This window comes from Mustelus asterias, chromosome 3 (assembly GCF_964213995.1).
Source record: "Mustelus asterias chromosome 3, sMusAst1.hap1.1, whole genome shotgun sequence".
Lineage (NCBI taxonomy): Eukaryota > Metazoa > Chordata > Chondrichthyes > Carcharhiniformes > Triakidae > Mustelus > Mustelus asterias.
The window spans coordinates 5,013,992-5,038,257 of NC_135803.1; the positions used below are offsets into that span (position 1 = coordinate 5,013,992).

Below are 24,266 nucleotides of genomic sequence, written 5' to 3' on the forward strand. Positions count from 1 at the left end.
GGAGGCCAGGTGGGAAATAGTCAGGAAACAGAGAGCTGCTCAGATCATCCTCCCCCCAGCGTCTTCCAGGCAACACCTCCCACGGTTTAACCTCAACATTCAATTCAAAACATCGCTTTGTATTGTCAGTAAAACAAAAGGCTGATGCCTGTGCGCATACAGACACAAATACTTCCACATAACAATTGGAACTAAATGCCAGATTAAACAGCTGTTGCCCCACCTCTGCCGTGCCTCTGACAAGGCCCCTGTGCTTAGCCAATCAGAGCTAAGAACATGGCTTGCCAAACACATTGGTGACGAATTACAAACATAATCCTTCTCCAGTGACGCACCTGAAAGCACTCACTCAACCCGGATCCATGTCAGCACCAAACCACACCAAACGGTTCAAAATAAAACTCTTTTGTGGAGGAATATTTTGAGTTTACGGATTGTTTGGGCTCTGATTATCGTTAATAAAGGTTCAGACACTGCTCCGGCCTGTTCCTCTGTGTGCTGAAGGCCTTCTGTTCATTCTCACGGGTCACAGGTGTTCCTCCACATTCTCCCCTCTCCTCCCACTCCCCCAGGGTGCTGACTCACAATGCTGTACAATGCCCGCAAGTCACTGCAGCCTCACCCAAATAATCAACTGTCAGATCCCTCGACAGAAACTTCCTCTTTTTGATTTGATTTGATTTATTATTGTCACATCACAGAATCACAGAATACTACAGTGCAGAAGAGGCTATTCGGCCCATCGAGTCTGCAGTGACGCATGAAATGCCCACCTAATCCCACTTGCCAGCACTTGGCCATAACCTTGAATGTTATGACGTGCCAAGTACTCATCCAGGTACTTTTTAAAGGCTGTGAGGCATCCCGCCTCCACCACCCTCCCAGGCAGCGCATTCCAGACCCTCACCACCCTCTGGGTAAAAAAGTTTTTCCTCAAATCCCCCCTAAACCTCCCACCCCTCACTTTTAACTTGTGTCCCCTCGTAACTGATCCTTCAACTGAAGGGAACAGCTACTCCCTATCTACCCTGTCCATGCCCCTCATAATCTTGAACACCTCAATCAGGTCGCCCCTTAGTCTTCCCTACTCCAACCCAAGCCTATCCAACCTCTCTTCATAACTTAAATGTTCCATCCCAGGCAGCATCCTGGTGAATCTCCTCTGCACCCCATCCTGTGTGTTCACGTCCTTCCTGTAATGTGGCGACCAGAACTGTACACAGTACTCCAGCTGTGGCCTCACCAGAGTTCTATACAACCCTATCATGACCTCTCTGCTTTTGTAATCTATACTCTGATTGATAAAGGCGAGTGTGCCATATTCCTTTTTCACCACTCTATTTACCTGCCTTTCCGCCTTCAAAGATCTGTGGACAAACATGCCAAGGTCCCTTTGTTCTTCGGAACTTCCCAGTTGGACTTTAACCTGGTGTTGTGAGACTACTTATGGAACTTCCCAGTGTCAGACCTTTCATAGAATACTTCCTTGTCAAATTACTCCTTCCAAAGTGCATCACCTCACACTTTTCAGGGTTAAATTCCATCTGCCACTTAGCCACCCATTTGACCATTCCATCTATATTTTCCTGTAACACAAGACACTCAACCTCACTGTTAACCACCCGGCCAATCTTTGTGTCATTGGCAAACTTACTGATCCTACCCCCACACATAGTCATCCATATCATTTATATAAATGACGAACAATAGGGGGCCCAACGCGGATCCCTGCGGTACGTCACTGGTCACTGGCCTCCAGTCATTAAAGCAGCCGTCTGTTACCACCCTCTGTCTCCAACGCTAAGCCAATTATGAATCCACCTTGTTAGATCACCCTGTGTATCCCATGTCATCCCTTCTTAATAAGTCTCCCATGTGGGACTTTGTCAAAGGCTTCGCTGAAATCCATGTAAACTACATCAACTCCACTACCCTCATCTATACACTTGGTTAAGAAACATAGAAACATAGAAAACTACAGCACAAAACAGGCCCTTCGGCCCCACAAGTTGTGCCGAACATATCCCTACCTTTTAGCGCTCCCTATAACCCTCCATCCTATTAAGCCTCATGTACTCATCCAGGAGTCTCTTAAAAGACCCTATTGAGTTTGCCTCCACCACCACTGACGGCAGCCGATTCCACTCGCCCACCACCCTCTGTGTGAAAAACTTCCCCCTAACATTTCCCCTGTACCTACACCCCAGCACCTTAAACCTGTGTCCTCTCGTAGCAGCCATTTTCACCCTGGGAAAAAGCCTCCGAGAGTCCACCCGATCTATGCCTCTCAACATCTTATATACCTCTATTAGATCTCCTTTCATCCTACGTCTCTCCAAGGAGAAAAGACCGAGCTTCCTCAGCCTATCCTCATAAGGCATGCCACTCAATCCAGGCAACATCCTTGTAAATCTCCTCTGCACCCTTTCAATCTTTTCCACATCCTTCCTGTAATGAGGCGACCAGAATGCTCAAAAATCAAATAACCTCCCTCTGAAAAAACCATGCTGACTATTCCTGATCAAATCTTGCCTCTCTAAATGGAGATGGATTCTCTCCTCCAGTAGTTTCCCAACCACAGACATGAGACTCATTGGTCTGTAGTTCCCTGACTTGTCTCTACAACCTTTCTTAAATAGTGGGACCACATTAGCTGTTCCCCAAACCTCTGGCACCTCCCCGATGGCCAGAGAGCAATTAAAAATTTGGGTCAGAGCCCCTGCAATTTCCTTCCTTGCCTCCTGCAACAACCTGGGACACAATTCATCCGGACCTGGAGATCCACTTTTAAGCCCTCCAATACCTCCAATACCTTGTCACTCCGTTCACATGTATACAGTGAAAAGTATTGTTTCTTGTGCGCTATACAGACAAAGCATACTGTTCATAGAGAAGGAAACCAGAGAGTGCAGAATGTAGTGTTAAAGACATAGCGAGGGTGTAGAGAAAGATCAACTTAATGCAAGGTAGGTACATTCAAAAGTCTGATGGCAGCAGGGAAGAAGCTGTTCTTGAGTCGGTTGGTGTGTGACCTCAGACTTTTGTATCTTTTTTCCGACGGAAGAAGGTGGAAGAGAGAATGTCCAGGGTGCGTGGGGTCCTTAATTATACATATATAAGGGGCATCACATCAGAGACTGATTCGAAATCCACTTCCCCTTACCCCATCCCACACCTTGCATCATTTGCTAGCAGGGGTGCGGACAATGCTCATTATTCAATGCATTTAGATTGGGCAATTTCCCCACCTGTTCACTGGATCAGCAATCCAGAGGCCCAGGCTCTGGAGACATGGGTTCAAATCCCATGACAGCAGCTAGTGAAATCTAAATTTAATCAATAAATCAGTAATTAAAAAATACTGGTCTCAGTAACGGTGACCATGAAATGGTGGCACTTGCTTAGCAGTAATCTGTTTACTGAAACTCATCTAGGATTCCCCCAGGAGAATTCAGCTCCTGATCTCATTGCAGCCTCAGTTCCAGCACGGCCAATACAGCTGAACTCAAGTGTAAGGTAAGACTTGCTGCCCCTGATGTCAAGGCAGTGCTTGGCATCAGGGGGAACCCCCCCCCCCACCTCCACCCCCCCACCAGCAACAAATCCCCTCCTCCCCCACCCAACTAATTGGAGTCATTCCTGGCAGAAAGGAAGATAGTTGTGGTGATTGGAGGTTAATCATCTCAGCTCTAGGACATCACTGCAGGAGATCCTCAGGGCAGTGTCCTGGACCCTACCATCTTCAGCTGCCTCATCAATGACCTTCCGTCATAAGGTCAGAGGTGGGATGGTCACTGATGACTGCACAATGTTCAGCACCATTCGCGACTCCCCAGATATGAAGCAGTCCATGTCCAAATGCAGCAAGACCTGGACAATATCCAGGCTTGGGCTGATAAATGGCAAGTAACATTTGTCCACACAAATTCAGGCAATGACCATCACCAACAAGTGATAACCTAAGCATCGTTCTATTGCTCAACCCCCCACTATCAACATCATGGAAGTTACCATTGACCCGAATTTGACCTGGACTATTCATATAAATACTGTGGCGACAAGAGTGGGTCAGAGACTAGAAATTCTGTGGTGAGTAACTCAACTCCTGACTCCCCAAAGTCTGTCCACCATTTATGAGACACAAGTCAGGAGTGCAATGGGATATTGTCCACTTGCCAGAATGAGTGCAACTCCAACACTCAGGAAGTTCGACATCATCCAGGACAAAGCAGCCCGCTTGAATACTACCCCTTCCATAAACATTCAATCTCTGCACTGCCTTCACTGTCACAGGGTCCAATTCCCTCCCTGACAGAACTGTGGGTGTGGCGACAGAAAATGGACTGCAGAAGCTCAGGAAGGTGTCTCATCACCACCTTTTTAAGGGCAATTAGGGATGAGTAACAAATGTGGCAAGACAGCGATAACCACATCCTGTGACAGAATTTAAAAATCAAGCACTTCCTGCCCCGACCAAGGCAATCTCATGATTCAAAAACATAGCAGATGTCAGATCATAAAGGTCAATTCAACTGATGAGAGGCCAGTGACCAGCATGGGCACAATGGGCTGAATGGCTTTCTTCAGGTATTGGAGGCTGCATGTTAGGATGGCAGATTTGTAAGAAATGCAGTCTCACTGACTGGATCTCAGGGTGGAGGCCATCGTACCCTGGGTTAACTGAACGCAACCATCCACACCCAAATCCTTGTTCATTTCTTCCTCTGCTCCCCACATCCAGTCACTGCCTTTGGGGATTCGACTCTGGGAAAATCTCCCAAATCTCACCACTTATATTCAGTTCCAAAAGGGATGCACTCATTTCAAAAGCATCAGAATGTCCAACTGAATACTGAGGGAGCACTCCCTCAGTACTGACCCTCTGACAGTGCGGCACTCCCTCAGTACTGACCCTCTGACAGTGCGGCACTCCCTCAGTACTGACCCTCTGACAGTGCGCCACTCCCTCAGTACTGACCCTCTGACAGTGCGGCACTCCCTCAGTACTGACCCTCTGGCAGTGCGGCACTCCCTCAGTACTGACCCTCTGGCAGTGCGGCACTCCCTCAGTACTGACCCTCTGACAGTGCGGCACTCCTTCAGTACTGACCCTCTGACAGTGCGGCACTCCCTCAGTACTGACCCTCTGACAGTGCGGCACTCCCTCAGTACTGACGCTCTGACAATGCGGCACTCCCTCAGTACTGACCTTCTGACAGTGCGGCACTCCCTCAGCACTGACCCTCTGACAGTGCAGCACTCCTTCAGTACTGACCCCCTGACAGTGCGGCTCTTCCTCAGTACTTGCCCTCTGACAATGCAGCACTCCCTCAGTACTGACCCTCTGACAGTGCAGCACTCCCTCAGCAGTGACCCTCTGACAGTGCAGCACTCCCTCAGCAGTGACCCTCTGCTGCACTCCCATGTACTGCTCTGTGCATACTGTTCACTCACTCTTTCTCGCAGCTTCTTCTTTTCCGAGTTTGATGTAGAGGTAGCGAGGGCTCTCAGGGCAGAAGGGCAGCAGGATGATTTGGAGAATGGCCGGCAAGCCGGATAGGCCCAAAATGCAAGGCCACAATCGGTCATTACCCAGCAAGAAGTGCAAACCAAGCACCTACAGGAGAGAGAGAGACAGAGAAGAAAATAACTTGCATTTCTACAGCACCTTTCACAATCCCAGGTTGTTTGTAAATCTTTCACAATCAGTCAATAAAGAACATAACAAACAGGCACGGTGGCACAGTGGTTAGCTCTGCTGCCTCATAGCGCCAGCGACATGGGTTCGATTTTCGGCTTGGGTCACAGTCTGTGTGGAGTCTGCACATTCTCCCCGTGTCTGCGTGGGTTTCCTCTGGGTGCTCCGGTTTCCTCCCAGACTCCAAAGACGTGCTGGTTAGGTGCATTGGCCGTGCTAAATTTTCACTCAATGCACCTGAACAGGAGTGTGACGACGAGGGGATATTCACAGTAACTTCATTGCAGTGTTAATGTAAACCTACTTGTGACTAATAAGTAAACTTTTTTAAAAAACTTAGGAGTTGGAAGAGGCCACACAGCCTCTTGAACCTGCTGCTCCGTTCACCATGATCATGGCAGATCATTGCCCTTAGCTCGAGCTTCCTGCAGGATTCCGATATCCCTTAATTCCCTTGGTATTTACATTATACCCATCTCTGTTTTGAACATGCTCAGTGACTGAGCTTCCACAGCCCTCTGAGGTAGAAAATTCCAAAGGTTCACCACCCTCTGAGTGAAGAAACCTTGCCCTATCTCAGCCCTAAATAATCGACCCAATACACTGAGACTTCAACTGCGTTTCATTAATCACCTCCAACGATACCCAGGTCCCTCTTGCTTTACACATTCTCCACCTTCTCACCATTCAATGAAGTATTCATAGAGTCATAGAATCATAGAGGTTTACAAAATGGAAACAGGCCCTTCGGCCCAACTTGTCCATGCCACCCTTTTTTTTTAACCACTAAGCTAATCCCAATAACCCACGTTTGGCCCATATCCCTCTACACCCATTTTACCCATGTAACTGTCTAAACGCTTTTTAAAAGACAAAATTGTACCCGCCTCTACTATTACCTCTGGCAGCTTGTTCCAGACACTCACCACCCTCTGTGTGAGAAAATTGCCCCTCTGGACCCTTTTGTATCTCTCCCCTCTCACCTTAAACCTATGCCCTCTAGTTTTAGACTCCCCTACCTTTGGGAAAAGATATTGACTATCTAATTGACCTGTGCCCCTCATTATTTAATACACCTCTATAAGATCACCCCTCAGCCTCCTACACTCCAGAGAAAAAAGTCCCAGTCTATCCAGCCTCTCCTTATAACTCAAACTATCAAGTCCCGGTAGCATCCTAGTAAATGTTTTCTGCACTCTTTCTAGTTTAATAATATCCTTTCTATAATAGGGTGACCCCGGAACTGTACACAGATTCTGCACTGTAAGGATTCTATTCATTTTTTTATTGTTCTGATCAAAGTGGGTAACTTTGCTGTTTGTCACTTTGGGCCATTACTTCCTCCGAGAGGTGTCGACTGCTGCTCTGTACTGGCTGACCTGCTCTAAAACCTGTCACTGTCTGTCTCGCCCGACCCTCCTGACTCAGGCCGGCTGAGATTCAGGCAGCAGGGTCCAGGGCTCCAGCATGAAGCATAAAAGCAGTGGAGTGAAGGGGAGACACACCCCTTTTTTACAGCTGTAAAGCAGATAAGCTTAAATTTCCCATTGAAAAAAAAACAGGCCAGGGTGGAATCCAAAGCCAGAATCTTACCGTCTCGCCCGCCATGGGAATCGCAGCGGGTGAGGAGCTGCCCATGGGAAGGTCCGTTGACCTCAGGTGGGATTTTACGGTTTCAGGATGAGCGAGGCTGTAAACTCCTGCCCACAGTGTCTAAAGTTAGTGGATGGAATCGGGGTGGGGGGAGTGGAGGTTCAATCATGGACAAGGAATCTGGGGTGGGTGGTGGAGTTTGGGCTTGTTGGGGTTCAGTGGAGGTTGGATGTGCTGGTTAGATGGACTAGGCATGGTAGGTGTGTGGGGTTGCGGGGATAGGATGGGGGCAGAGGGCCTGGATAAGATATTGAAGAGGTGCAGACTCGATGGGCTGAATGGCCCTTTCTGCACTGTCAGGATTCTATGATTCTCTGATGCTGTCACTGATTGTCTTACCTCCCTATCTAACAACAGCTGACTGAACAAATTCCCGTGAGGATAACTGGGACCCTCCCACGCCAACTGAGTTAGTGATACATCGTTCAGTGTACATCGGTTGGGTAAATGCACTGTGCCCTCACCCCTACCACTGTCCACGCCCTGCCCTTCACCAAAACCGCCCAGAAGAAACCCACAGTTCAAACACATGACAGGAAGCTCGCTCACAAAGATCAATTTAACTCTGGGGGCAAAGGGCACAGGTGCATGAGGCTAAATGTCTTCCTTCCGTGCTGCCAGATTCCATGATAGTTCAATAATTTCCTATTACAAAATACTGCAGGAACCTCTACATGAATCAATGGTTTGAGTCGGTCCACCATCACTTCCTCGAGGGTAACTAAGGGATGAACAATAAATGCCGACCTTAACGGCAATGTTCACATCGTGAGAACAACTAAGGCAAAATAAATTGTAATGGCTCCTTTCTCACTGTGAGATCTGTGTGGACTGTGCGTTAGAATTGAGAGGGATGCCTTAACAATCTTGATAAAAACAGAAAGAATTGGATAAACTCAGCAGGTCTGACAGCATCTGTGGAGAGAGAAACAGAGGTAACGGTTTGGATCTAAATGATCCTTCCACAGAACAGTTCTGTTTTTCGCTCAGATTTACAGAACCCACATAATTTTGCTTTCATTTTAAACAATCTTGATGATGATGTGGAGATGCCGGCGTTGGACTGGGGTGGGGCACAGTAAGACGTCTCACAACACCAGGTTAAAGTCCAACAGGTTTATTTGGAATCATGAATTTTCGGAGCGCTGCCCCTTCATCGGGTGAGTGGAGAGGTAGGTTTCCCAAACATGGCATATATAGGCACAACTGCAAGATAATGGTTGGAATGCGAGTCTTTTCAGCCAAGTTTTGCGTGCATGAGGACGGCCTCAACTGGGATCTTGGGTTCATGTCACACTATGTGTAACCCCCACCATTTGGCCTGGACTTGCAGAATCCTGCTAACTGTCCTGGCTTGAGACAATTCATACCCCTTTAACCTGTGATTCTCCCTCTCTCCACTCGCATTGTCTGTACCTGTAAAGACTTGATTACCTGAAAATATTCGCATCCCAATCATTATCTTGAAATTGTGTCTTTGTCTATACATGCCCTGTTTGTAAACCTACCTCTCCACTCACCTGATGAAGGAGCAGCGCACCGAAAGTTCGTGATTCCAAATAAACCTGTTGGACTTTAACCTGGTGTTGTGAATCTTGATGATGGTTGCTGCTCCTGTTCAAATCCCATAGCGGGCACAAGGTTTATTACAATTTAGAATCATACGGCAGAATTAACAGACTCACTCCTCCCAAAACCATAAAATCCTGCCTGAGGTCAACAGCCTTTCCATGGTCTGCCCCTCGCCCGCTCCAATTCCTGTGGCGGGTGGGCCGGTAAAATTCCGGCCATAGAATCATACAGATATACAGCACGAAGACAACTTGTCCATGCCAACCTAATCACTAGGGATGGGCAACAAATGCTGTCCAGCCAGCGATGCTCATGTCCCATGATTGAATAAAAAAAAGATTTCCTTAACTGAACTATTCCCATTTACCTGTGATTGGCCCATATCCCTCTAAACTTTCCTATCCATGTACTTGTCCAAATTTATTGCAATTTACCTGGCTGAGGAGGATACCAACCACGACGGCTAATTGGTGCATGGTGCCCATTGCTCCCCGCAAACTGGTGGGTGAGATCTCCCCTATGTACATGGGCACCAGTCCTGTAGATATCCCTAGAAAGGGGTTGAAAGAGAGGTTGGTTGGTTTTCCATGAACGTTCAAACAACAATTCAAACCCACAAGTTAAAGGATCCTTTTAATGAAGCTCATGCCAAGGTCAACATCAATGTAATGAAAGGATCCACATGTCAACTCATTGCTACAACAGCAATGTCCAAACTGATTGCATCTATAGACCGATAAGGAATGTTTAAGAGAAACATACACTTTTTTATAAAGCTTTCTCTCCCCTTTCCCCAGACCGCACAATGAGGTAAGGTTTCAATCTAATGGTCAAGATGTAAACAGGCATTATATTCAGCCACCTTTATACAAACCCCCATGCTCCCCGGATTTATCTCGATTCAGATGGAAAGAAATAAGAACTTGAGGTTTTCCTCCGGGTGCTCCAGTTTCCTCCCACACTCCAAAGATGTGCAGGTTAGGTGGGCTGGCTATGCTAAATTACCCCTTAGTGTCCCAGGATGTGTGGGTTATGGGGATTAGTGGGGTAAATATGTGGGGTTACAGGAATAGGGCTGAGGTAGGATGCTCTGTCAAAGGGTTGGTGCAGACTTGATGGGCCGAATGGCCTTCTGCTGCACTGTAGGAATTCTATGATATGAAGCGGAAGATGAGAACATTTCCGCTTTTCCTTCTGTCTCACCCTACTCGGTCTTACACAGTTCATGCCTAATCTTTTCATCTTTATAAGTTAAAAACAAAATGTAACATCTCTGGAGTAAAGTGACATGTCCTCTGGACATGCAGCAAGTTCTCCTCACACCCAACTGACAATGTGTGGAGATTTTGAGGAAATCTTCAAAGGTGATACAGAAATTGCCACAGTTACTGCTGGTCATGGAAGAAAAAGTGCCCAAAATGTTAATACTTTACCACAATAAATCCCGGTGACAGCTCGCCCTGCGATGATGAGGATGTGCGATGGGCCCAGCTTGGCAATTCCCATTAAGAGGGCACCAACTATTGCAAAGATATTCACAACTAACATCGCCTTCAGTCTGCAAAGAGAATCAAGTTTTAAAGTTACTTCTTTCAATGTCATCCCATTCATATAACCCTTCACAAAGAGAATATTACTTGATAAGTGATGAAACTGGGTGTCCACATTTGTTTTTTGTTATTAGTGAAATGTGGGTCAAAGGCCCATTTCCCTCCTTAACCGGATTGTGGGTCAGCCCAGAGCACATGGACTCCAGCATTTCAAGAAGGCAATTCAAGGGCTGCTAGAGATAGGCAATAAACGGTGGCCAGCTGGCAACGTCCATGTCCCATGATTGAATTAAAAAATAGAAATGCAAGTCACCACCGAGGTTTGCCTGCAGCAAGGGTTTCTCATGGAACCATGCAGTGTAGGAGGAGGCCATTTGGCCCATTCTGCCTTTGCTTGAAAAAGCTTTGAAAGAGCTATCCAATTAGTTCCAGTCTCCCACTCTTCTCCCAAAAGCCTGCAAAGCTTTCCCATTGAATCTGCTCACTGTCTTTTCAGACAGCGCATTCCAGATCATAACAAGTCAACGTGCAACGTTCAAATTCTCTCCTGGTTTCCTTTAACTTTTATCTCAAATCTGTGTCTCCCACTGACCCTCTCACCAACAGAAACAGCATCTTCTTCCTCACACCATAAGAAACCCTCATAATTTTGAACACTTAAATCTTCCCTCAGAGAACAATCAAAGGTTAGATAAGGCAAGACATTAAGACAAGTTGAACCAGAATTAGCGGCAAGTTGACACCAAGATTTGTATTTAAGGATCTACAGATTGTGGGAAGCAAGGGAGAGACCACAAGAGAAAATGCTGGAAAATCTCAGCAGGTCTGGCAACATCTATAAGGAGAGAAAAGAGCTGATGTTTCGAGTCCAGATGACCCTTTGTCAAAGCTCATCTGGACTCGAAACGTCAGCTCTTTTCTCCCCTGACAGATGCTGCCTGACCTGCTGAGATTTTCCAGCATTTTCTCTTTTGTTTTCAGATTCCAGCATCCGCAGTAATTCCAGCATCCGCAGGGGTGGCATCGTGGCACAGTGGTTAGCACTGCTGCCTCACAGCGCCAGGGACCCGGGTTCGAATCGCGGTTTAGGTCTCTGTCTGTGTGGAGTTTGCACGTTCTCCGAGGAGAACGTCTGCGTGGGTTTCCTCCGGATGCTCCGGTTTCCTCCCACATTCTGAAAGACGTGCTGGTTAGGTGCATTGACCCGAACAGGCGCCGGAGTGTAGCGACCAGGGGATTTTCACAGTAACTTCATTGCAGTGTTAATGTAAGCCTTACTTGTGACAAATAAATAAACTTTTAACTTTTAATTTGCTTTTATAAGGGAGGGACCATAATGCGCTCCTGGGAAAAAATGTCTCTGCCTCAATGTCATGAGGACATTGAGAACAGGGAGACACAAGGAGAATTTATTTGGATCTCAGGAGGAATCGGAGAGAGATTTTCAGATCATTGCCAATCCTAATGTGAATACAACAGAGAAAGAAAGATTGACAGAGAAATGCTGGGAATGTCCTCGGGTGCCTCCTGATCCTTGCTGGACCCTCAGAATTCCCTGAGTGGGTTTTTCACCATGCTCATGCTGGCAAATCAGTAGAATCCCTGAGGAAATTCCCAATAGGGGAGTTTGGTGAGGAGAGAGCAATCATCGGTTCTGTAACAAGCTTCTCTCCTTCTTAAGCAGTGAGAGAGGATATCAGATGCTGCCACCAGCTATCTAATATTAGTGCTGCCCAATTCTGTAGGGGCATTCACTGGTCTCCACAATATCCCATTTTACACATACTGTGCCCTGGTTCTCAGGTGGGCAGCAGTAATTGAAAGCTGCTTCACTGCTTTTTTTAGTGATCATTGACCTGATGAAAAAGATGGGAAACAAATGTTTCTAACATTCCACCTTTCTATCACCTGCTTCAAATTCCTCCTTCTCTGCCAGCCTCAGATTCAACCAAGGCAATTAGTGTTGGTTATTTAACCACAGAAGCATCACCTAAATCTGACCTTTGACAGGCTCACTATCCAGCAAGGAACCCAGGGAAAATATTTCATTCCTCCCTTGCTCGATGGGCTGAGGCCATTTTGAAATATGTTACATGGATTTGAGCGATGCTATTTCTGTGGAGTAGTCATGGGTAATTTTGGAAAGAGGGTCAAAATTATAATTAGTTCAATCTGGTGCTGTTCAGTTCAAAGTTGTCCTGATTTTCTTTTCTGCCTTCCTAGCTCAGTCCAGTGGTGATTGATCTAGTTCCGTACCTGCCCAACGTGTCGGCAAGATAACCAACAAAGAAGGAGGAAATCATTCCCCCAATGCAGAAGATAGAGACAGATAAAGTCCAGTAAATGGTGACGCTGTGATGTTTGACTGTTTTGGTTCCTTGCGTGAGATTCCCAGCCATTGTCTCGTTCTGGGCGACATCGAGGACATGACCATAATGTTTCTCAATAATCTGGAGAGGATGAGAAAGCCACAATGACATTGTTTTCCCCATTTACACCTCCTCTAGAACACATTCTGCTTATTTATTTGTCTTGTTACTATCTCCCTTTCCCTTGAACCATCATTCACCTCTCCTACCGCTCACCCTATCACAGATCTTCCCTTTTGTCATTTCCCCCTCCTTCATTGGAAATATCAAGAGCTCTGGCAAAGGGCCGTCTGAACTCAAAACGTCAGCTTTTTTCTCTCACAGATGCTGCCAGACCTGCTGAGATTTTCCAGCATTTTCTCTCTTTTGGTTCCCCCTCCTTCATTCTTTGACTCTGCACTTGTTTAAAGCCCATTTCTCTCTCTCCTTATCCACTTCTGACGGAAGATCATGAACATGAAACATTAAATCTGGGTGTAATTTCCTGTGCTCCCTGCCCCGCCCCGCCACCTCCCTCCACCCCGCAGGATCTTCCAGTCCCATTGATGTCTGCAGCGTTTTGCATGGCTCGCCCAGCCCACCATTGAGGAACCCACCACGGGATGTCGCCTTCGTTGGGGCCAGACGATTCTGGCAGCAGGAAGGGTGAGAAAATCCCACCCATTAACTCTGCGCTCGGATATTGTCTGACCCACTGATAACTGCCTGAATGACCTGTTTATAATGTATCTGAGCGAGCCACATTGACCCTTTCGAGTACAGAATCTCCCTAATCATCGATCGGATCTTCGTATTTTCTGATCTGCGCGGGATATTTTTACTATTCCCTGTCACAAAGTCATTCCTTACAGTTGCTGTATCTTGTTTGGATTTGCACCTTGCTCAATGCAACAACTTTCTCTGGCTTCTTCAGTAACACCTCCCAAATCCCCCAGCTTCCACTAACCGAGATAGACAAGCAGCATTGGAAATACTTCTAAGTCCTCCTCCAAGTCAAACACACCATTCTGACCTGGGCATTTATTGCCAATTCCTTCAGTGTTGCTCAGCGAATACCCTGGAACTTCCTCACTAACAGACCAGTGAGAGAATGCCAACCCCTCCCAACTGACCGCTCCCTCGCCCCCACATCCCCATCCCCTCACTCCTCAATCACCCCTCCACCCACCACACACAAACTGCAATGATTCAGGAGGAAGATCCATTGCCTTCTTAAGATAAACTCGGGATGGGGAATAATTGGTCATTTTACAAGCAAAGCCCACATATTGCACAATCTTGCTAGTTTACTTTGGTTACAGCACCCTTCATGTACCACTGAGATAATTCCAGGAAGAAAGAGTGAATTTGTATTTATATAGCACCTTTCTCCGCCTCACCATCTTCAGGCAGTGAATTGTGTTTTGAACGTTGTAATGTAGGAAATACAGCAGTTAATTTGTGTACAGCAAGCTCCCATAAACTGCAATCATGACTATCATAGAATCCCTACAGTAGAGAAGGAGGCCATTTGGCCCATTGACTCTGTACTAATCACAACCCCACCCAGGCCCTATTCCCGTAACGCCATACATTTACCCTGCTAATCCACTGACATTTGGGTCAATTTAGTGTGGCCAATCCACCTAATCTGCACATCTTTGGACTGTGGGAGGGAACCGGAGCACCAGGAAGAAACCCACACAGACATGGCGAGAATGTGCAAACTCCACACAGACAGTGACTGAGGCCGGAATTAAACTCAGGTCCCTAGCGCTGTGAGGCAGCAATGTTAACCCCTGTGTTACCGTGCCGCAAGAGACAATCTATTTTCTTGGTTTCTGTTTTTGGTTGAGCAATAAGTATTGGTCCAGGACATTATGGAGAACTCCCCTGCTCCTCTTCCAAATGGTGCTTGCTCTGTATTGGGTGGACATGTTTCAGTAATTCTCCTGAGTGTCTCACAGTTTCACCCTCAGGTCTTTCAACCTCAGTAAGAAAGTATTCTTTCTTCCTGTGTGGTGTACTTTACACATTATGAATAGCCTCAATAATAAGGTTATTCATGAAGGCTCTGTCTTCTCAACCTTGCCACTTGCCTGAGGTGTGGTGATCCTCAGGTTAAAATCACCACCAGTCAGCCCTCTTCCTCAAAGGGGGGAGCAGCGTATGGTCTTCTGGGACTGTGGTGACTTTACTCTTTACCTTTCTAATTTACACAATCTAAAGAGGTGTATTCTCCTTTGGATGAATGGGGGTGCCAGATGTCAATGTAAGCTATGTGATTGCTCAATCTAATTCAAGCTAGTTTGCCACAAGCAATTAAATGCAACTCATTACTACTGACTGCCCTCATATGAATCAACGGTTGATTAAAAGAATTGCTGAGAGCAATGAAATGTTTTTCAGTAACTCTCAGTTCACAGAACGGCAATGACCAGTGGAACATGCAATACTACAGAAGGCTGAGTAACATCTTAAAAATTATACTTTCCAGCCAGAAAAATCCCTGAAAGAAATCCATCAGCCACTTACATCAACCACCTTCCCAATCTAGGAAGCTGAGGGAGGGAATCATAGAATCCTACAGTGCAGAAGGAGGTCATTTGGCCCATTGAGTCAGCACCGACCGCAATCCCACCCAGGCCCTATTCCCACAGCCCCGATGTATTTACCCTGCTAACCTCCCGACACTAAGAGACAATTCAACATGGCCAATCAACATGACCCGCATACCTTTGGACCGAGGGAGGAAAACGGAGCACCCGGAGGAAACCCACGCAGACACGGGGAGAACATGCAAACTCCACACAGACAGTGACCTGAGGCTGGAATTGAACCCAGGACCCTGGCGCTGTCAGGCAGCAGTGCTAACCACTGTGTCACCGGAGTGGGGGAATGGGGGCTTTAGAGAGTGGATTCAGGAAGCGGAGGGATCAGGAGGTTGACGGGGGGGAATGTGGAGGAAGAGATGCCTGAGAAGGTTGATGAGAAACTGTGGGGGAGGCAGGAGGGGATGGTGCTGGGGGGGGCGGGTGGGTGCTCAGAGGCAGAAGCAGGAAACTGAGAGCTTAAAGATCGATTGTGTATTTGGGTATTTGGGAGCGTGAGGCCAAATGATCAAGAGTCATGAGGAGCTGAGTGGCGTTGACGAGGTTGGGAAGTGTGCCTAGGCCAGAGGTGTGTGAACATGCCATCTTAGAGGGATACAGCACCACAATTATTCACACACTGGTGGCTGCACTCGCCAAATCTCTCAGAGGATCCTTTGCTTTAAAACCAACAAATGCCTCATTTAATAGCCAGCTGAACCTATCAATGTGTTTTTTAAAAAACCGACGGATGTCAATATTTATCTTAAACTCTATCAGCAGCTGGTATGCCCATATCATAGAATCAGAGAATCATAGAATCCTATAGTGCAGAAAGAGGCCATTCGGCCCATCCTGTCTACACTGCCAACAGTCCCACCCAGGTCCTATTCCCATAAACCCATGTATTTACCCTGCTAATTAATCTCCCTGACACTAAGGGGCAATTTAGCATGGCCAATCCACTTAACCCTCACATCTTTGGAGTGTGCATCCACAGTTTGGAATCCACACTTTCAAAGAGATATAGGGCGGGATTTTATGGCCTCGCTTGTCCCGAAACCGTAAAAACCCGCCCGAGGTCAACAGACCTTTCCATGGCCCAGCCCTCGCCCACTTCAATCCCCGTAGCGGGCGGGATGGTAAAATTCTGACCAGTTTATAGAGAGAGTGCTCAGAGGAAAGAATGGAAGGCTTGAGGGGAATACCTTTTGAGGAACGTTTAAGAATTCTTGGATTACATTTTTAAAGAAGCGAAGGCTGATTTTTGATTTAGTTTAAGTTTATAAATTGATACGTTGCATTACTACCTCTAAGCCCGAAAAGTTCTTTATTCACAATTACAGTATTTTGCGTGGTCATCAGTACAAATCTTTCCCTACACTTGATCTCACTCCACCCTAGCTATGACTGTAACACTACATTCTGCACTCTCTCCTTTCCTTCTCTATGAACAGTATGCTTTATCTGTATAGCGCGGAAGAAACAATACTTTTCACTGTATGCTAATACACGTGACAATAATAAATCAAATCAAATCAAACTACAGAAATTTGGTTCATGACTTGATAGTCACAATTTTTGTTTCACATTGGATTTTTGATATTTGCTTTGTCTGATTTTGATGTGAATGTTGAAAAGTTAGTGACTTTTGCTTGTCAGTGTGATTTCCATTGTCTGTTGCTGTTGTTGATGTTTTTAATGCTGTGCCCATGTGTTTTGCACTGTATGGCCACAAAGACAAATAAATGTTCCAGTCAGAGATTTGTGGATATTTCAAGAATTAAGGGATGTGGGGATAAAGTGGGATGTGGAATCAGGTTAAAGATTAACTTGTTAAATGGTGGAGCAGACTCGAAGGGATATTGCCATTTAAACTGCTCCCGCTTTTCATTTCTCCTTTTTCCCCATGGCCCCTTCATGGATCTGGTTAATTTGATGAATCACTGGATGATACAGCTCAGCGGAAGCCATTGGACCCATCGGGGTTGTGATGGCTCAAGCCAACACTCCGCTGTTGTACTGAGGGTGTGTTGCACTGTCAGAGGCGCAGATTTTCAGATGAAATATTAAACAGAAAGTTCCCCTCTGCCCTCACAGTGACCCTATAGGATCCTACAACACTGCTCGAAGAAGAACAGGGAATGTCCCCAGACTGGCAACAACACAATTTTAACATTCTCAACCTTTTTTGCAAATCCCTCTTTGGTCTCACTTTTCCCCAACTCTGTAATCCCCAACAACCCAACAAACCTCCCAGATCTAATAAAAGCAAAATGCTGCGGAAATCTGGAATAATAACAGAAGGTGCTGAATAAACGCAACAAGTCTGGCAGCGTCTGTGGAGAAGGAAGCATACTTAACATTTCAAGTCCATATGACCCTTCTACAGAACAGAGTCACCGTGCTCCTCCAGTTCTGGCACCTACATTCCTGATTTTAGCCTCTATACAAGTGGTTGCTGTGTCTTCAGTTGCCTGGACTCTAAACTCTGGAATTACTTTCCAAAACCTCTTAACCTCTCTGCCTCTCCAGCTTTATCACACTCCTTAAGACCTACCACAGTGGTCAAACATTTGGTCATCTGTTCTAGTATCTTTGTAGGTGGCTCATTCTCAGATGTTGTTTGATAATGCTCCTATGAAGCATCTCGGAAAGTTTTACCGTGTTAAGGATACTATCCGAATGAAACTTGTTGTTGACCATGCCCTGGCCAATGCTTAACCCCTCAACACATGTCTGTAAAAAGACCAGATTCCCTGGTCATTATCTCATTGTTGCTTGTGGGATCTTGCTGTGTGTAAATTGGCTGCTACAATTCCTCCATTACAACAGGCATGACATCACATTTGTTGTAAAGTGTTTTGGGAGATTTTGAGGTTATTGAAGTGCTACAGAAATACAAGACTTTGTTTTTGTAAACCAACTGGTCAGTGATCCAGGGTGAGACAGTCGTTAACTACAGTGGGTTTAGGGGACGGTCTTACCTCCTGGGGTGCATTAATCACTCCAAGCCCGTAACCAAACTGTAGTGAGCCAAGCACTGCGGTGAAGACAGCAAAGAGGAGCAGCCCCGTTAGTTCCTGAAAGCAGATAACAGAAGACCACAAATTAGACCAGTCTGCTCACGAGAATCTGCGACCAACGCAATGATCACTGAAAAGCCTTGAACAGGAGGCTGGTGAGGAGGGAAGGTGTGAGGAGTGAAATTGGGAAAGGAGGTAAGGAATGAATGAGGGGAGGGATTGGCAGGTGAAGAGAAGGGTTGGGAGGTGAGGAATGAGGGGAGGGCTTGGGAGATGAGGGAATGAATGAGAGAAGGGATTGGGAGGTGAGGAATGAGATCTTGGATTGGGAGATGAGAGAACGAATGAGGGAAGGAATTGGGAGATGAGCGGAGGAGATGGGAGGTGAGGAATGAGAAGGAGATAGGGAAGCGAGGGGAGGGTTTGGGAGATGTGGAATGAGGGAAGGGATTGGGAGAGGGAGTGAGGAATAAGAATCATAGAAACCCTACAGTGCAGAAAGAGGCCATTCGACCCATCGAGTCTGCACCGACCACAATCCCACCCAGGTCCTATCCCCATATCCCCGCTAATCCCTCTAACCTATGCATCCTGAGACACTAACGGGCAATTTTTAGCATGGCCAATTAACCTAACTCGCACATCTTTGGACTGTGGGAGGAAACCGGAGCACCCGGAGGAAACCCACGCAGACACAGGAAGAATGTGCAAACTCCACACAGACAGTGACCCAAGCCGGGAATTGAACCCAGGTCCCTGGAGCTGTGAAGCAGCAGTGCTAACCACTGTGCTACCGTGCCGCCCCGAGGGGAGGGAATGGTGGGGGGAGAGACAATGAATGAGATGCAGAACAGGGAGAAAATGGGAAGAGGACAAGAGAGAGGGAAACTGGGGTGAGGGACTGGAGGTTAGTGGAATGGGGAGGGGATTGTGAGGGAAAGGGAAGGGGTGAGGGTTAAGAGTGGGTGGGCGAAGTCATTTAGGAATAGGATGTGGATGGAGAAACTCTCCAATTGAAATCCGCCTGATGTTCTGACGTCACCATGAATAGACATGCAATCTCACCAGTAAATCTCTCAAACTCCAACATGTGGTACAGTATCAGCTCAAAAACTCAGTCATGTAATTCAGGCTCACCCCTTGGCACTCTACTGAGGGGGGACTGAACTACTTCGAGCTAGACATTACCTTTCCAATGTCTCAATAAACATTCCTCCATCAACCAATACAGAGTTAACTGGTTCTGCCCTTCAAGACCATGTATGGAATCTTGCTATGTGCTTTATTTCACAACAAACCTAAGCGTTATTGATAAACACCTTGGGGCAGTTTACTGTGTGAACAGTGCTATATAAATGCAAGTTGTTGTTGTAGTGAGACAATAGCAATGTATTAGTTAAGGTTTCTCCCAAATACCAGGTGCGGAAGGGGGGATGTGAGGAAAATCTTTACCCAGAGGGAGGTGAGGGTCTGGAATGCGCTGCCTGGGAGAGTGGTGGAAGTGGGATGCCTCACATCCTTTAAGAAGTATTTGGATGAGCACTTGGCACATCATAACATTCAGGGCAATGGGCCAAGTGTTGGCAGCTGGGATTAGGTGGGAGTTCAGGTGTTTCTCACGTGTTGGTGTGGATTCAATGGGCCGAAGGGCCTTTTCTGCACTTTGTGATTCTGAGATTCTGTGATTCTTCACCATGAACACTCTGCTATAGCGGCCTCTGCTGATAACACAGCGGGTTAAGCAGGAAGCTAAATAATTTGCCAATGAATTAAATGAACTGTTTGATTACAGGAGGAGGGATGGCCATCTATGTTGACAAAATCCACCCAAGACTCACTTAAATATTTAAGAAGCATGTGTCATCAGCCAGGCAACAGAGAGTGTTCAACGCTGAGAAAGGTTCGAGAATCTCACTCTAACTAACAGTGTCTAAACTGTGCCATATCCATGGAAGTTTCAAGATTTTAAACTTGACAGAATCTCAGGCAACACTTCATCACCTCTGGGCCAGGAAAAATATGATGTGGAGATGCCGGCATTGGACTGGGGTGGGCACAGTAAGAAGTCTCACAACACCAGGTTAAAGTCCAACAGGTTTATTTGGCAGCACGAGCTTTCGGAGTCTCAGGTTCCTTCTTCAGGTGAGTGAGGACTTGTGTTCACAAACAGGGCATATACAGACACAAAATCAATTTACAAGATAATGGTTGGAATGCGAGTCTTTACAGGTAATCAAGTCTTAAAGGTACAGACGATGTGAGTGGAGAGAGGGTTAAGCACAGTTTAAAGAGGTGTGTATTGTCTCCAGCCAGGACAGTTAGTGAGATTTTGCAAGCCCAGGCAAATCGTGGGGGTTAGAGATAGTGTGACATGAACCCAAAATCCCGGTTGAGGCCGTCCTCATGTGTGCGGAACTTGGCTATCAGTCTCTGCTCAGCGATTCTGCATTGTCGTGTATTGTGAAGGCCACCTTGGAGAACGCTTATCTGAAGATCAGAGGCTGAATGCCCGTGACTGCTGAAGTGTTCCCCAACTGGAAGGGAACACTCCTGCCTGGTGATTGTCGAGTGGTGTTCATTCATTCGTTGTTGTAGCGTCTGCATGGTCTCCCCAATGTACCATGCCAGGGGAAATAGTCAAATCTCCCACCAGCACCGCCCCTGGCCAATCACTGCTCACAGACCCATGCTGGGTCTGTAGTGACAGTGTAACTCAGCCAAATTAACCCTTCCTACTCCATTGCCCACCAATACCGTCTATCTGGATAAAGGATCAGAGGGCAGGCAACACCAATCAAGGAACATGGTCATCTGTAAGTACTGATGCACTCCCGGGGACCCTTGAGAAATTTGATTTGATTTGATTTGATTCATTACTGTCACACTGTATTAACATACAGTGAAAAGTATTGTTTCTTGGGAGCTATACAGGCAAAGCATACCGTTCATAGAAAAGGAAAGGAGAGAGTGCAGAATGTAGTGTTACAGTCATAGCCAAGGTGTCGAGAAAGATCAACTTAATGCAAGGTAGATCCATTCAAAAGTCTGACAGCAGCAGGGAAGAAATTGTTTCTGAGTTGGTTGGGATGTGATCTCAGACTTTTGTTTCTTTTTCCCAATGGAAGAAGGTGGAAGAGAGAATGTCCGGGGTGCATGCAGTCCTTGATTAGGCTGGCTGCTTTTCCGAGGCAACAGGAAGTGTAGACAGAGTCAATGGATGGGAGGCTGGTTTGAGGGACTGGGCTTCATTCATGACCCTTTGTAGTTTATTGCAGCCTTTGGCAGAGCAGAGCCATACCAAGCTGTGATACAACCAGAAAGAATGTTTTCTATGGCGCATCTGTAGAAGTTGGTGAGAGTCGTAGCTGACATGCCATATTTCCCTAGCCTTCTGAGAAAGTCGAAGTGTTGGTGGGCTTTCTTATCTATAACATCAGCATGGAGGGACCAGGACAGGTTGTTGGTGATCTGGTCACCTAAAAACTTGAAGTTCTCGACCATTTCTACTTCATTCCCATAGATGTAGATAGGGGCATGCCCTCCACTACGCTTCCTGAAGTTGATGACTATCTCCTTCATTTTGTTGACATTGAGGGAGAAATTATTATGGTTGCACCAGTTCACCAGATTCTCTATCTCTTTCCTGGATCCGTCTCATCATTGTTTGAGATCCGATTCAAAAGGATGGTGTCGTCAGCAAATTTGAAAATTGAGTTGCATGGGAATTAGGCCATACAGAGACACAAAAATAAAGACACACTCCCCAAGGACCCCCTGTAATACTGAGACTCCCTGAGGACCCCCTGTAAACACTGAGACTCCCTGAGGACCCCCTGTAAACACTGAGACTCCCCAAGGACCCCCTGTAAACACTGAGACTCCCCGAGGACCCCCTGTAAAAACTGACACTCCCCGAGGACCCCCTGTAAATACTGACACACTCCCCAAGGACCCCCTGTAAACATTGAGACTCCCCGAGGACCCCTTGCAAATACTGACACTCCCCGAAGACCCCCTGTAAATACTGACACTCCCCGAGGACCCCCTGTAAATACTGACACTCCCCGAGGACCCCCTGTAAATACTGACACTCCCCGAAGACCCCCTGTAAATACTGACACTCCCCGAAGACCCCCTGTAAATACTGACACTCCCCGAGGACCCCCTGTAAATACTGACACTCCCCGAAGACCCCCTGTAAATACTGACACTCCCCGAGGACCCCCTGTAAATACTGACACTCCCCGAGGACTCCCTGTAAACACTGACACTCCCCGAGGACCCCCTGTAAATACTGACACACTCCCCGAGGACCCCTTGCAAATACTGACACTCCCGAGGACCCCCTGTAAATACTGACACTCCCCGAGGACCCCCTGTAAACACTGAGACTCCCCGAGGACCCCCTGTAAATACTGACACACTCCCGGAGATATTCTGTAAGTCATAGAATCATAGAACCCTACAGTGCAGAAAGAGGCCATTCGGCCCATCGAGTCTGCACCGACCACAATCCCACCCAGGCCCTACCCCCAAGTGCTGACACACTCCCTGGGGATAATCTATAAATACTAACACACTGCGGGGGACTCTGTATAATGACCAGCGAGATGTTAATATTTACTGGTAATTATAGTTAATTTGTCAATATTTATATTCCTGAGGCAGGGATGTCTAAAACATGCGTCATCAAAGAAATCGTTCCGAGTCTCCGTTGATAAATGCCAAAATGTAGAAAGGATTTGATTGGGATGGGAGTGAGACTCACTCAGGTATGTGACAGTGTAGGCTGGGAGTCTCCACATTAAACAGCCAAGAAACTCACATGGATTAATCGATGCCTTCTCTCTTTCTCTCTCTGGGTAAACTTCCCCATTCCAGTGTGTCTTTAACCGGTCTTTCCTGTGTTTTACTCGGGGAAATCACACCTTCATCACCCTCATCACTCACAATCACCTTGCTCTGAATCAGAACGATGCCGATGCCAACCCCATTGTGAAGCTTTGAGCCAGGCTGACAGGAGGGCAGTGCTGAGGGAGTGCCGCACTGTTGGCGGTGCCCACTTTGGGCATCAGATATTAAACTGAGGCGCAGTCGGACCTTCTGGATGGATTTATAAAACCTCCGCCAATATTTCTCCAGCGACTATTTATTGGGAGCTTACTATTTTTGGCTGCTGTACTTCCTACAATACAACACCTCATGAAGCACTGGCACCTGTAAGGCGCTACAGAAATTCTGGGTCTTAGTTTTATTCCACTTTGGGGGATCTCTGAGGTGGTCCTGCAGCCAGGGATGGGTTATTAGGGAGGCTGGAGGTGAGGCAGGGCTTGGATGTAACTGACACCTGCTCAGTTCCAAAGATTCCTGTGAAATTGAGTAAGTTCCGCACATGTCACCAGGAGCCTTGGCTACAGCAAAGGCGCAGCAGTGCCCTGAGACCCCGCAGACAAACTCTCTCTCTCACACTCACTCACTCTTACCTTCCCCGGTTTCCTGTCCCCTCTGAGCTTCCCCATCTCCGGTGCTGAGGAATCCCAAATGGTGAAAGTCCCAGAGGCGATACTGACACTGTCACCTGGATCCTCCCTTTTAACTGACGTGGGTTTCACAGTTTAAAGGATCCGCCCCAATATCTAACAAATTCTTATCGAGCCAAAGATGTCGATTAACTCGATTTAATCGGATTGTGAGATGGGAAAGAATCCATTCCTCTCTTGCCTGGAAATGGATTCTATTGTCCAAATTCTATCAATGTGAGAGAGTCTTAATTCTGTGTTTTATCAGAATGTGAGTGTGGGCGAATTATTTGTGAATGTGTGCGTAAG

The 24,266-nt window shown here is 46.8% G+C and overlaps 1 protein-coding gene across 1 annotated transcript in view; it reads right to left on the reverse strand.

Annotated features, from left to right (window-relative positions):
* Positions 1–23,995, reverse strand: part of slc2a2 (solute carrier family 2 member 2) — a 45,248-nt gene extending 21,253 nt beyond the window's left edge. The window contains exons 1-6 of the mRNA XM_078204364.1: positions 23,922–23,995; positions 18,400–18,495; positions 12,730–12,923; positions 10,357–10,481; positions 9,358–9,473; positions 5,455–5,617 (exon numbers count right to left, since the gene is read on the reverse strand). Coding sequence (XP_078060490.1) covers positions 5,455–5,617; positions 9,358–9,473; positions 10,357–10,481; positions 12,730–12,923; positions 18,400–18,495; positions 23,922–23,957 — 730 coding nt within the window. The 5' untranslated portion in view covers positions 23,958–23,995. The remainder of the gene's footprint in view (positions 1–5,454; positions 5,618–9,357; positions 9,474–10,356; positions 10,482–12,729; positions 12,924–18,399; positions 18,496–23,921) is intronic.
* Between the last annotated feature and the right edge of the window lie 271 nt (positions 23,996–24,266).